Source organism: Ranitomeya imitator, chromosome 2 (genome assembly GCF_032444005.1).
Source record: "Ranitomeya imitator isolate aRanImi1 chromosome 2, aRanImi1.pri, whole genome shotgun sequence".
NCBI classification, from domain to species: Eukaryota; Metazoa; Chordata; class Amphibia; order Anura; family Dendrobatidae; genus Ranitomeya; species Ranitomeya imitator.
The window spans coordinates 474,600,860-474,616,010 of NC_091283.1; the positions used below are offsets into that span (position 1 = coordinate 474,600,860).

The 15,151-nt window shown below is 43.2% G+C and overlaps 1 protein-coding gene across 2 annotated transcripts in view; it reads right to left on the reverse strand.

The window, feature by feature from the left end:
* CRHR1 (corticotropin releasing hormone receptor 1) overlaps nt 1-15,151 on the reverse strand; it is a 429,919-nt gene that overhangs the window by 66,877 nt on the left and 347,891 nt on the right. For both annotated transcript variants that reach the window (XM_069751316.1, XM_069751318.1), the window contains exon 5: nt 13,387-13,472. In XM_069751316.1, the coding sequence (XP_069607417.1) occupies nt 13,387-13,472 (86 nt within the window). The remainder of the gene's footprint in view (nt 1-13,386; nt 13,473-15,151) is intronic.

Below are 15,151 nucleotides of genomic sequence, written 5' to 3' on the forward strand. Positions count from 1 at the left end.
CTCAGGACAAATTGGACAACAACTTTTGGGTCCAATTTCTCCTTTTACCTTTGAGAAAATAAAAAATTGGGGACTAAACCATCATGTTTGTGGAAAAAATAGGATTTTTTACTTTCACGCCCGGGCGTTATAAACTTTCGTGAAGCACTTGGGGGATAAAAGTGCTCACGACACAACTAGATAAGTTCCTTAGGGGGTCTAGTTTCCAAAATGGGGTCACTTGTGGGGGGTTTCCACTGTTTAGGCACATCAGGGGCTGTCCAAACGCGACATGGCGTCCGATCTCAATTCCAGCCAATTTTAGCTTGAAAATGTCAAGCGGCGCTCCTTTCCTTCTGAGCCCTGCCATGCGCCCAAACAGTGGTTCCCCCCCACATATGGGGTATCAGCATACTCAGGACAAATTGGACAACAACTTTTGGGGTCCAATTTCTCCTTTTACCTTTGAGAAAATAAAAAATTGGGGACTAAACCATCATGTTTGTGGAAAAAATAGGATTTTTTATTTTCACGCCCGGGCGTTATAAACTTTCGTGAAGCACTTGGGGGATAAAAGTGCTCACGACACAACTAGATAAGTTCCTTGGGGGGTCTAGTTTCTAAAATGGGGTCACTTGTGGGGGGTTTCCACTGTTTAGGCACATCAGGGGCTCTCCAATCGCGACATGGCGTCCGATCTCAATTCCAGCCAATTTTAGCTTGAAAATGTCAAACGGCGCTCCTTTCCTTCTAAGCCCTGCCATGCGCCCAAAAAGTGGTTCCCCCTCACATGTGGGGTATCAGCGTATTCAGGACAAATTGGACAACAACTCTTGAGGTCCATTTTCTCTTTTTACCCTTGGGAAATTAAAAAAATTATTGCTGAAAGAACATTTTTGTGACTAAAAAGTAAAATGTTAATTTTTTCCTTCCATGTTGCTTCTGCTGCTGTGAAACACCTGAAGGGTTAATAAACTTCTTGAATGTGGTTTTGAGCAGCTTGAGGGGTGCAGTTTTTAGAATGGTGTCACCTTTGGGTATTTTCTGCCATATAGACCCCTCAAAATGACTTCAAATGTGAGGTGGTCCCTAATAAAAATGGTTTTGTAAATTTTGTTGTAAAAATGAGAAATTGCTGGTCAAATTTTAACCCTTGTAACTTCCTAGAAAAAAAAAATTTTGTTTCCAAAATTGTGCTGATGTAAAGTAAACATGTGGGTAATGTTATTTATTAACTATATTGTGTCACTTAACTCTCTGGTTTAACAGAATAAAAATTCAAAGTTGGAAAATTGCGAAATTTTCAAAATTTTCGCCAAATTTCCGTTTTTTTCACAAATAAACGCAAGTTATATCGAAGAAATTTTACCACTATCATGAAGTACAATATGTTACAAGAAAACAGTCTCAGAATCACTGGGATCCGTTGAAGCGTTCCAGAGTTATAACCTCATAAAGGGACAGTGGTCAGAATTGTAAAAATTGGCCCGGTCATTAACGTGTAAACCACCCTTGGGGGTAAAGGGGTTAAAGGGAATGTTCGGTTGTTGCACATTAATAATGTTTACATAGCTGATAATATGTATCTAGATAGTGATAGAATGTTAATGACGTACTTTAGATAAAAGTAAGGTTTTAGAAAGAAAAATGCAGTAGGCCCGTAGGGGTAGACAGATAGTCCTGCATGCGAAGAAGAAGAATAAAGAAAATGTTAAATTGCACATTAAGGGTTAATGATAGTATACCCTTAGGGTACCGTCACACTATACGATTTACCTACGATCACGACCAGCGATATGACCTGGCCGTGATCGTAGGTAAATCGTAGTGTGGTCGCTGGGGAGCTGTCACACAGACAGCTCTCCAGCGACCAACGATGCCGAGGTCCCTGGGTAACCAGGGTAAACATCGGGTAACTAAGCGCAGGACCGCGCTTAGTTACCCGATGTTTACCCTGGTTACAAGCGTTAAACTAAAAAATAACAAACAGCACATACTTACATTCTGGTGTCCGTCAGGTCCCTTGCAGTCTGCTTCCCGCACTCAGTGACAGCCGGCCGTAAAGTGAAAGTGAAAGCACAGCCGCTGTGCTCTGCTTTCACTTTACGGCCGGCAGTCACTGTGCGGGAAGCAGAGACGGCAAGGGACCTGACGGACACCAGAATGTAAGTATGTGCTGTTTGTTTTTTTTTAGTTTAACGCTTGTAACCAGGGTAAACATCGGGTAACTAAGCGCGGTCCTGCGCTTAGTTACCTGATGTTTACCCTGGTTACAAGCGAACGCATCGCTGGATCGCATCTCTAGATCGCTAGATCGGTGTCACACACACCGATCTAGCGATGACAGCGGGAGATCCAGCGATGAAAGAAAGTTCCATACGATCTGCTACGACGTACGATTCTCAGCAGGATCCCTGATCGCTGCTGCGTGTCAGACACAGCGATATCGTAACGATATCGCTGGAACGTCACGAATCGTACCGTCGTAGCGATCGAAATGTTATAGTGTGACGGTACCCTTAGAGGGTACTTGCACTTTGTAGATAGGATACCTGTATGTGTAATTGTATTTCATAAGTAAGATAGTAACTGTTCTCTTTTATAATATGCATAATGTAAAAATGTTTTGTTTGCAACGTTCAAGTGTTCTCACCTCCCATAAAGGGAAGCACTGTTAATTTATTTGTTTAAAGCATTTCAAAATTTTGCATGTCTTTTGCTAACCTGTAATTGTTGTGTTCTTTTCCCAGCCCGGGAGTGCTGGATTTAACGGGGGTGGTGGTGGTGGGGGGGGGTTTGGTTAATAAGTGAGGGCAGTTGGAGTTGGAGGAGAAGCTGACTGGAGGGAGAAGGAGATAGTCAGGAGGAGAGGTGAGGAGCAGACTGGGCTCGGCCCAGGAAGGAAAGAAGGACACGGAGCTGCGCCTGCAACCCATGCGGCAGCCTCCTAAGAAAGGACAAGAAAGGAAGTGTGCCGTAGTGAGTGAGCACAGAAGTCGTAGCAACAGGAGTAAAACACCAGTGGGAGACCAGCTAGGAGCAGGCTGCCTCCCACTGAGCACAGATCCTGTAGCCGCAACACCGAGGGAGTAATAGACTCTATGCTTTACTTCAGAGACCGGCAGGACAGTCGATTCCAAGTTGGCTGCCCGACCTAAGAACCTAAGCAGACAAGATGGCAACGCGGAGGAGGGGCGACGCTAGGGTCCCTATAAAATAGCCTCAGGCCACCACCGTCATACGGGTTGGTCCTATCCATCTGGGGGACCGAGAGAAGAGTAACAAGAGTGAGGACCCTATGGGAGCTAATGCACGTAGGGACCTACTACGTTACTGTGCGCAAGGGGAAGGCTAATGATTTCCGCCTGGATAAGGGGACTCTGGAATTGCCATCAGACCAGCCGGGCTCTGCCTGCCCTGTCATCCGGCACCCTGGACTGTGGATGCTGAAGCCTTCAGTAAAGGTAAAGAGACTGCACCCATTGTGTCCTCGTTATTCGCCTTGCACCACCCACCATCAACATCTACACTTCTGGGAAGCCCTGGGGATATACTTCACCTGTGGGAAGATATACCATCTAGCTGCCATTCCATCACCCCAGCGGACCCCTAAGCAGCGTCGGTTACCTTGACCGAATACCACAGGTGGCGTCACGAACACTACCATCATCTACAAACTATTTGAACTCTATTTAATTTGGGTGCCCCTCATAGGGCCACGGTCCGGGTCGGGCCACCGTGACATCCCAGCTGAGGGAACTGAAGGACCCGGTACCGAGTACCCCATTGCCGTTGCGTGGGGGCGCGGCAAGTATATATAAAAAAAAATTGTAATTACAGTAGATACAATGCATAGCAAAGAGTGTATTTAAATATGATAATATGATATATACCAATGATGGGTGATAATCAAATGCTTTGATTACATATGATGTATACACCAGGAAGACATGGAGGCATACAGCAGGAAGACAGGATACACTAGATCTTGTACCCTGTGTGCCCACATATACCCTCTGTTGGTTCTGAGTGTGAGTAGTGTGTAGTAAAGGGTAAGGACAGGGTTTGACCTGAGATAGTATGACTACTGTTCATATAGTATATAAGTGGCTTAGCAACGGCATGGGACATAAGGTAATGACAATAGGTTTAGTCTATTGGATAGGATAAAGTGAATTAATAGAACTAGCCCCTTGGGTAGGGGCTAGAGTTATTAAAAAGCGGGCTATTCCTGATACTAGCTGAGTTAGGGAAGTACCACATCAAGGTCAAATTCAGGTGCGGTGGGCTGCTAGGGCCAGCATGGCCCAATTCTCGAGGCAGTGGGAAGCTGTACTGATATCCCTTGTGGACATTCTTGCAATGTTTGGAGCCCAGGGCTTGGTCCAGGTACTAGAGAGAGTGCCTGGTATTCTAACATCTCAAACTCAATGAAATCAAGATTAGTGCAGGTGGCTGGTCTCGGCTGAGCTGCTGAAGTGGACAGGAAATTACTGAGTCTGACGGAGTCAGTGGCCTTAGGGATAGTCCAGGATGAATGAGTGTTAGAGATGAAGATACGTTGTGCTAACGAAGTAAGAAATATGTGTTGTGCCTTATCTCACCTGTCACAATCTGATGAACTTCAACTGATCAGTTAACGTTTGATTGTTGCAATGAACTTGGTGTTCCCTGACTTGTGTGTGGCGGCTTCTGAGGATGGAGGCCTGGAGACAGCGGAGGCCTGCGGCTTCCAAGTGAGTGTGATGCACCCCTCAGCTAACAACGCACTGAGACTGGGACTCTGCTTTCCTGTAAAGTGCCATAGAGTAACCTAACCGGACATCATCTCGGTCATGCCTTCCGCTGTTGGCCATTTTACAATACCAGCAATATGAATGAAATTTCTGAAATCTTATGAACAGTCATGGCTGAATGTGTTGGCATACTTTCACCCAGAAAACTATTGCAATTGCACATGTTTTGTTACACACGTTTATTTCCTTTGTGTGTATTGGAACAACACAATAAAAACAAAGAGAAAAAAAGGCAAATTGGACATAATATCATGCAAAACCTCAAAAATTGGTGCCGGACAAAATTGTTGGCACCTTTCCAAAATTGTGGGTAAACAACTTTGTTTCACGCTTGTGAAGCTCGTTGAAACTCATCTATAGCAAGCAATAGGTTTGGTCAATATGAAAATCGCACCTGAAACCAGATAAAATGGGAGAAGCTGGCTCGATATTTGCATTTTGTGTCTGTGTTTGCCAAAATAAGCATGGAGAACATAAACTGGAGAAGAGAACTGTCTGAGGACTTGTGAACCAAAATTGTTGAACAATATCAACAATCTCAAGGTTACAAGTCCATCTCCAGAGATCTTGATGTTCCTTTGTCCATTGTGTGCACCACAGTCAATAAGTTTACAGCCCATGGCACTGTAGCTAATCAACCTTAACGTGGATGGCAAAGAAAAATTGATGAAAGGTTGTAATGCAGGATACTCCAGATGGTGGAGATACGCAGCCCCAATCAAGCTTCAAAGAAATTAAATGTGTCTGGCAGTTTGTCACAATGTACAATAGTAACGGTGTGCAAGGCATCATGAAATCTGATGATTACCAAAGGATTTTGGGTCGCAATGTAGAACCAAGTGTCAGAAAGCTGGGTTTGTGTCCTAGGTAATGGGTCTTCCCTTCCAGCAGGACAATGATCCGAAACATACTTTAAGAAGCACCTAAAATTGAATGGAAACAAGTGCTGGAGAGTTGTGAAGTGGCCAGAAATTTAGAGCACTTCATGCATCCCTCTGCCAACAAGCTTTTTGGAGATGGAAATTTCATTCTCCAGCAGAACTTGGCACCTGTCTACACTGCCCAAAGTACCAATATCTGGTTTAAAAACAACAGTATCACTGTGCTTGATTGGAGAATAAACTTGTTTATAATGACTCTATATAATATATGAGTTTTACTTTTTGTATTGAAGAACTGAATTAAATTAAATTTTGGATGATATTCTAATTTTGTGAGAAGCACCTGTAAATCTCATTGAACCCCTGAGGAGAGATCTTAAAATTGTTGTTGGGAGAAGGCCCACTTCAAATATGAGAGACCTGGAAGCTTTTGCAGAAGAAGAGTAGTCTAAAATTCCAGTGGAGTGGTGTAAGAAGTTTGGTGATGGTTATAGGAATTGATTGATTCCAGTTATTTATTCCAAAAGGTGTGCAACCAAATATTAAGTTACCGTATATACTCGAGTATAAGCCGAGATTTTCAGCCCAAATTTTTGGGCTGAAAGTGCCCCTCTCGACTTATACTCGAGTCACGGTCGGCGGGTGAGGGGGAGAGAGGTCTGTGGCATACTCACCTAGTCCCGGCGATCTTGGTGCTCCCCCTGCAGTCCCACGGTCTCCGGGTGCCGCAGCTCTTCCCCTGTTCAGCGGTCACGTGGGACCGCTCATTAGAGAAATGAATATGGACTCCACTCCCATAGAGGTGGAGCCGCATATTCATTTCTCTAATGAGCGGTAACGGTGAACGCTGATAGAGGAAGAGGCTGCGGCACCAAAGGCCAGCTGTCCAGGGGAAGGAGCGGGACGCCAGGAGCAGGTAAGTATTACATATTCACCTGTCCGCGTTCCACACGCCGGGCGCCGCTCTGTCTTCGCGTCCTCTTGCAGTGACTGTGCAGGTCAGAGGGCGCGATGACGCATATAGTGTGCGCGCCGCCCTTTGCCTGAACAGTCAGTGCGGAGAGACGCCGGGACAGGATGCTGAGGAGCTGCAAGCAAGAGAGGTGAGTATGGCTTTTTTTTTTATTGCAGCAGCAGCAATGGCACAGCTTTCTATGGCACATCTATGGGGCAATAATGAATGGTGCAGAGCACTATATGGCACAGCTATGGGGAAATAATGAACGGTGCAGATCACTATATGGCACAGCTTTATATGGCACATCTATGGGGCATTAATGAACGGTGCAGAGCACTATATGCCACAGCTATGGGGCAATAATGAACGGTGCAGAGCACTATATGGCACAGCTATGGGGCAATAATGAACGGTGCAGAGCACTATATGGCACAGCTATGGGGCAATAATGAATGGTGCAGAGCTCTATATGGCACAGCTATGGGGCAATAATGAACGGTGCAGAGCACTATATGGCACAGCTATGGGGCAATAATGAACGGTGCAGAGCACTATATGGCACAGCTATGGGGCAATAATGAAAGGTGCAGAGCACTATATGGCACAGCTATGGGGCAATAATGAACGGTGCAGAGCACTATATGGCACAGCTATGGGGCAATAATGAACGGTGCAGAGCACTATATGGCACAGCTATGGGGCAATAATGAAAGGTGCAGAGCACTATATGGCACAGCTATGGGGCAATAATGAACGGTGCAGAGCACTATATGGCACAGCTATGGGGCAAGAATGAACGGTGCAGAGCACTATATGGCACAGCTCTGGGGCAATAATGAATGGTGCAAGCACTATATGGCACAGCTATGGGGCAATAATGAACGGTGCAGAGCTCTATTTGGCACAGCTATGGGGCAATAATGAACGGTGCAGAGCACTATATGGCACAGCTATGGGGCAATAATGAACGGTGCAGAGCTCTATATGGCACAGCAATGGGGCAATAATGAACGTGCAGAGCACTATATGGCACAGCTATAGGGCAATAATGAACAATGCAGAGCACTATATGGCACAGCTGTGGGGTAATAATGAATGGTGCAGAGCACTATATGGCACAGCTTTCTATGGTACATCTATGGGGCAATAATGAACGGTGCAGAGCACTATATGGCACAGCTATGGGGCCATAATGAACGGTATGGAGCATCAATCTTTATTTTTGAAATTCACCGGTAGCTGCTGCATTTTCCACCCTAGGCTTATACTCGAGTCAATAAGTTTTCCCATTTTTTTGTGGCAAAATTAGGGGGGTCGGCTTATACTCGGGTCGGCTTATACTCGAGTATATACGGTAAGTGTGCCACCAATTTTGTCTGGTCCATTTTGTGGGTTTTTCTGTGAAATTGTGTCCAATTTGCATTTTTTATCTCTTTTTTGTGTTTTTCCAATACACAGAAAGGGAATAAACATGTGTATTGCAAAACATGTAATTGCAATAATTTTCTGGGAGAAATACTTTATTTTCTGTAACATTTTTAACATGTAACATGCTGCATTTTTTGTCCATCAATGTGTTTTCAAATCTGCAGCATGTCAATTATTTCAGTATTTTTGCAACATTTTTCACCTATGTAAATGAACGGAGAAAGAAAATGCAAGTAAAATTGCCATGTATCGTACTGAGTGCTTTTCTTACCAACATTCTGTTTTTTGGTGCAGAAAAATCCTCTGCAATTATGCCACGTGTGAACATACCCTAAGTTGAGGACCCCGTTAAAAGAACCAAACATCTTTTTCACTAAATTTCTGCTTGTGAGATGATGTGAACAGTAAGGTCTTGTTGCAGATTTTGCCGTGCAGATTTGCTAGCAAAGCCTGAAGCAATCCTGATGCCAGCAAAGTGAATGGGAAACCTGAAGTATCATGCACACGTTGAGTACTTTTGATTTGCAGATTTGGGGAAGAAAATAATCCGCAGCACATCAATTCTCCGTACGTTTTACACTGCGTTTTTCACCATTGACCTCACTCAAATCAGGTTTTTTTCAGCTGCGTTTTTCCTGCCAAGAGATGCAGAAATGGTGCAGAAATTTCTGCATCCATTTACTCACCGTGTGCACATAGCCTAAGTGGAGTTTCAGAGGTTTCAGTGTACTCACGCTCTCATGAAGATGCATTCATGGATGAAATAATGCTTGGAGACATCTCAGATACACACTGTTGAGGTCATTTCCTGATGCATAACCATCATTACAGTAAATGAGCCATAAATGTCCATTTTAGTAGAGGACACCAGCCAGAAAAAAATGGGCGCATCCATTAGTGTTCCAGACAGATCCTCATTTCATTAACAAATATGTTACTTTTACTGGAAATTGTACACACGCTGATCTTTCTTGTATTGACCTTTTTACAATATCTTGAACATGGCCATCTAAAAGCGAATTGTCAGCCTTTAACACAATTTTAATTTTAAAGTCCAATGTTGTGCTCTAATCTTTTTAGGGGGTGTCGGTTCCATTTTTTATAATATAGAGCAGCTTTGTATGGACAATGTAAAATTTTGTCTGATGCAGCCACCACTAGTGGGGGCTTAGCAGCTTCGTGCAGACTGTCTTATTATTGATGTTAAGGTATATACTACATGCAGTAAATTCCCCATAGTGGTGACTGCAGGTGGACAAGATTTTTGCAATAAAGTGAACCTGTCATGTAAAAAAAAAAAAACGCTATTAACCTGTAGATATTGGGTTAATTTGCAGGTTCATAGTGTTCTGATCTTGCTGATACCCGCACTGAGAGCAGAACCCTGCAGCTGTGCGGAAATAAACTTTATTCTTCCCGGCAGCCTCGGGATTAATAGAGGTAAGCTGGCATGGATGCAGTCACCACTCAGTGCATAAACTTACTGACAGGGCCGAGGGAGTCCAGACTTGTAGCATAAGGCCATATAACCCCATTAAAGAGTATTTCCTTTTTTTTACATACTATTGTCCAGTATGGAAAGTTTCTAGAGGCGAAAGAGATGACCATGTTGACCATAAGATCTTACACCCTACAGGAGAGAGAGAGATAGGGATCCGCTCACAATAAGAACTTATATTCTACAGGAGAGTAAACCGCTGATTGTAAGAGCTTACACTCTACAGGAGAGAGTGAGAGAACGGACCCCACTGACCATAAAAATTTACATTCTACAGGAGAGAGTGAGAGAACGGACCCCCCTGACCATAAAAACTTACACTCTATAGGAGAAAGTGAGAGAAAGGACCCCCCTGACCACAAGAGCTTACACTCTACAGGAGAGAGAGAGACAGAGCAGATCTCACTGACCATAAGAGCTTACACTCTACAGGAGAGAGAGGACCTGGCTGACCATAAGAGCTTACACTCTACGAGAGAGAGTGAGAGAGGATCACGCTAGCCATAAGAGCTTACACTTTACAGGAGAGATAAAGAAAGAGACAGAGGACCTCATTGACTATAACAGTTTGCTGACCACAGAAGAGAAAGAACCCAGCTGACCATAAGAGCTTACACACTACATAAGAGAGAGAGGACCCTACTGACCATAGGAGCTTGCATTCTACAGAGATAGAGAAACTTACCCAGTGACTCTGGGGATGGACAATGTATTTGCTGTACAAACTGTGCTCCACTGGGATCTGCTGATCTGTGATCGCCCTGGTACTGACCACCACTGTACAAGATATGATATTCTGCTAGCTTTCATAGCTGAAGGGAATTATAGGAAGTCCTGGTGTAACAGGCCAAATTAACCCCTGTCCAGATTAAACCTGGGTATAGTTTGGCCCATGCCAGAATATACCCGGAGATTAACTGTCCTAGGCCAAACTATACCCTGGGATATAAAGTAGCCTAGGCCAAACTATAGCCCTCCAGTCTACAATATATCCCTCTTTTTTATTAGCCCTTGTAAATTAGATAATAGATTGTAAATGCCATGTTTTACTTACTTAAAACTGCCTTACATGTAGTGGGAAGGTATTTGTGTTGTTAATCACATGATGAAGATTGTTCTTACAACACAATGTGACTGGTAAGGGACAACAGTCATACAAAAATTAGCTCACAGCACCTCATAAAAACATCCGGTTAACATTACCCACAGTTGACGCCCACATCAAATCCAAGGAGTCCTACTTGGAAAACATTCAAAAGTCCAGTAAAGACTAAGGACAGCGCCTCACACATTGGTGAAATTACATCACATTTATTCTGCCTTCTCTTGCAATGTTTCGATCAACATGATCCTTATCAAGATCTTTTTGGTAAGAGACAACAGTCATTACATCTGAGACTACACTGTTGTCCTTTATGATAATAGCTTTTATCTTAGATTGCACGTGTACGTTGAACTTATGACTTAACTGGTTTTCTCCCCCTGTCTCTGATTGGTTGAAAAGTGTACAGATCTCTTTCTATCATACTCAGACACACAGCTGCTTTTAATGTGTAACTACTGAGAAGTGCGGCAGGATTCTTTATCTCATTATATCATTGTGGAAGTCTAATATTTTTTATGGATTGAAGTTTTACTGGTTCAAGTAATAAAAGTCTATGTGTTTAGAACTTTAAGATTTAATTCCGTTATCTTCTCAAATAACTTACCTAACAAACATGAACCCAAGGTCGCACCTTGAGAAAGAGGCGAAACGCGCGTTGGTGGTGGTGTGGACACTGATCCTGACACACTAATATCATGGGTAAGCAATGATTCAAGCTTGGGACCTGGTCCTATATAATGGCATAGCGCGCAGATTAGTTTAGCCATTTGGATACTTTTATCTCTACTATTTACCTTGGACCTTCTGGTCTCTCTCTTGCTGCACTTGAGCACTTTTACCCATGCCAAATATTAAATATCTTTTGTCAGGATACCACTGTCCTTTTGTTATTACCTTATCCTAGTCTGTTTATGTGTTATGTATTACTTTCAATAAATTGATATTTTGATTACTTTTAGGACTTTTTGCTCCAATTTTTCTTATGCTTCACTTTAACCCTGGGTATAGTCTCGACTAGGGGTATGCTATGGCCTGTTACACCGGCTGGCAAAACAAAACAACATAAGCTCGCTATCTTATGCTTCAGTAGTATGGAAAATGGTGAGGCCAAGTTTTTCTTGCAAAATGTGAATTAATTCTCAGTGTTCGGATTCACGTGAAACCACTTGATCCTATGTGGATCGATCTACTTACCTCTGCTTAACAACATTGTAAACAATGGGCACTATAGATAGTAGTGAATCTACTATATAATTGTCTAAGGGTCACTTCAGTCTTTCTGTCTGTCTGTCTGTCCTTCTGTCTGTCTTTCTGTCATGGATATTCATTGGTCGCGGCCTCTGTCTGTCATGGAATCCAAGTCGCTGATTGGTCGTGGCAAAACGTCCACGACCATTGCCACGACCAATTAGCAACGGCCACAGTCCGGCGGCAATATGGCCGCTCTTTCCTCCCCGCAGTCAGTGCCCACTCCATACTCCCCTCCAGTCATCCAGTCAGCCCTCACACAGGGTTAATGCCAGCGTTACCGGAGCGCGGTGTAACGCACTCCGGTTACACAGCTATTAACCCTGTGTGACCAACTTTTTACTATTGATGCTGCGTATTCAGCATCAATAGTAAAACGATCTAATGTTAAAAATAATAATAATAAAAAAAAGGTTATTCTCACCTTCTGACATGCATGCTGTCCTCGGCAGTGCAAAAGGCAGGTTCCGGTTCCAAAGATGCTATGCGAGAAGGACCTTCCATGACGTCACGGTCATGTGACCGCGACGTCATCACAGGTCCTGCCCTCATACCAACCCTGGGACCGGAAGCTGCAGCGTACACCACACACAGGCGACAGGACTACAAGGGGCCTTCGGAGGGTGAGTATATGCTTCTTTTTTATTTTTTAACCTCTTACATACGTGGCTGGGCAATATACTACGTAGCTGGGCAATATACTACGTGACTGGCCAATATACTACGTGACTGGACAGTATACTACGTGTCTGTGCTGTATACTACGTGGCTCTGTGCTGTATACTATGTTGCTGGGCAATATACTACGTGGCTGGGCAATATACTACGTCTCTGGGCAATATACTACGTGACTGGGCAATATACTACGTGACTGGGAAATATACTACATAACTGGGCAATATACTACGTGACTGGGCAATATACTACGTGGCTGGGCAATATACTACGTCACTGGGCAATATACTACGTGGCTGGGCAATATACTACGTGGCTGGACAATATACTACGTGGCTAGGCAATATACTACTTCACTGGGCAATATACTACGTGGCTGGGCAATATACTACGTGACTGGGAAATATACTACATAACTGGGCAATATACTACGTGACTGGGCAATATACTACATGGCTGGGCAATATACTATGTCACTGGGCAATATACTACGTGGCTGGGCAATATACTACGTGGCTAGGCAATATACTACTTCACTGGGCAATATACTACGTGGCTGGGCAATATACTAAGTGGCTGGCAATATACTACGTGGTTGGGCAATATACTACGTGGGCTGTGCAGTATACTACGTGGACATGCATTTTCTAGAATACACGATGTGTTATAATCGGGCCACCATCTAGTATATAAAAATGTATATATTCTGATGTACAATTTTCAGTTTTTATTACAATATATCAAGATTTTTCATACATTCCATATTCCTTGAAAATCTATGTAATTGATGAACTGTGAACACAAGACTTCTTTCTTACCTCCTGCTTCAATATTTCCTGACATTGTGTATAATCTCCTCTTCCTGCCCAGCTGCCATTGAGGTGACATTCTCTGTAGACATTACCTAAGCAGAAAACCAGAAAGCTTTCTCATTAGCAAAAGTATGATTAATAACCCACAATGGCATTGGTGGGGATTATTATAGAACAAGATGCAGCGCAAAAGATTCTGGATAAAGAAAATATTGCATTATAGACTTATCTAGAAATAGGCTACCGTAAGTGAAATTAGTAAATGTTAAAAAATGAAAAGAATAAAAAACCCTTAAAGAAAATTGCTTTACATTACACTTTTATTCTCTTCTACCATTTTGCAATTAAACTGCTGTGAGACAATATATGTAATATATCATTGAACCATAGAGGACCGTGATGCCACAGCTGCAGATCCCAGCTGTCAATGACATCCAATGCTCAAAAGACAATGCAGTATTGTCTTCTGCATCTGTCCTCTTAATAACTTTATGAAAATAACTCATTGGCTGTTGATATTACTCCTGACCCATGCGGAGTCTAAAAAAATGAGAAAGCCTTAATTTTATGGTAAACTAGCCTTTTATTTTTATTTTTTTTAAAGAAGAGTAAACTTAAAATTGTTTAGTTTGTAATTCACAAAGGCAGAATCCTCTCTCCTGTCCTTCTTTACTAGTCGGAGATCATGTTTATTGTACTTGCTCTTACTGTGTTATTTTATGTAATTATGACCTGTCATTTTAGGTGAATGTTTAGAATAAGCGGTCATGTGTGTACATGAAGAATAACATTATTTCTGGCCATTATATGACTTGCACCCTGAATGTTTCAACAGTTTTCTAATTTGCAGACTCTGTCAGTGATTTTCAGTTCCCTTTGAGTTAGTGGGTGGAAACTACATGCTTGGTAGTCTCCCATATACAGTATAATACACAGAAATAGGGGAATTTATGCTCTGTTTTGACTGTTTAGGACATATCCTACTCTACAGATTAGAGGGGTTGTGCAGTCCAAATCAATAAGTCTGCAGTCACTGAGTGTGACTGCAGTCTTATGAATCCCCCTAGTGAACGAACTGCGGGGATTCACCGGTTTCTGACCCGGGACCGAAGGGTATATATGAATTATACATACTACTAGCCAGAGCCGTCTAGTGGGCATGGTCTTGCTCCATACACTTGTATTGAGCAAAGCTGCGCCTTATCTAGTGATGCGGATGTCCAGTAGGTGCGGCTGTCTAGAGGGCATGGCCTCTCTACATAAAAGTGTATTGAAGCGAGGCCGTGCCCACTGGCCTGGAGTATGTATAACTCATACATACCCTTCGGTCCCAAGTCAGAAACTGACTAATCCCCGCTGTGCACAGTGCCTGCACTGGGGGAATTCATATGTCTGCAGTCAAGTAGAGTGACTGCATACTTATCAATTTGGGCTGGACAACCTCTTTAAGTGAAAGTGTAACATTCTCACCTAGCTCCATTTCTGTGCCATCTGGTTCCATTGTCTGGTGTTGCCACTCTGACTCATCTGATGGTGTAGGTGGCAGCATTGAACACTTCCTGTTTTCTTTCAAGGCAATTTTGGACTGATTAACCCTTCTCATGCCTTCTGATTTTGTCTCTGGTTCTGCTCTACTGATTTAATTCTGACCTTACCAATCTCAGCTGATTTTTGTGTGTGTCCTTGTCCTCTTGGTTTTGACTTGGCTTCCAGGCTATTTTACTGCCTAGTTGCTTCATAAGCCAGCAGCTACTCTGTAGACACAACCCAG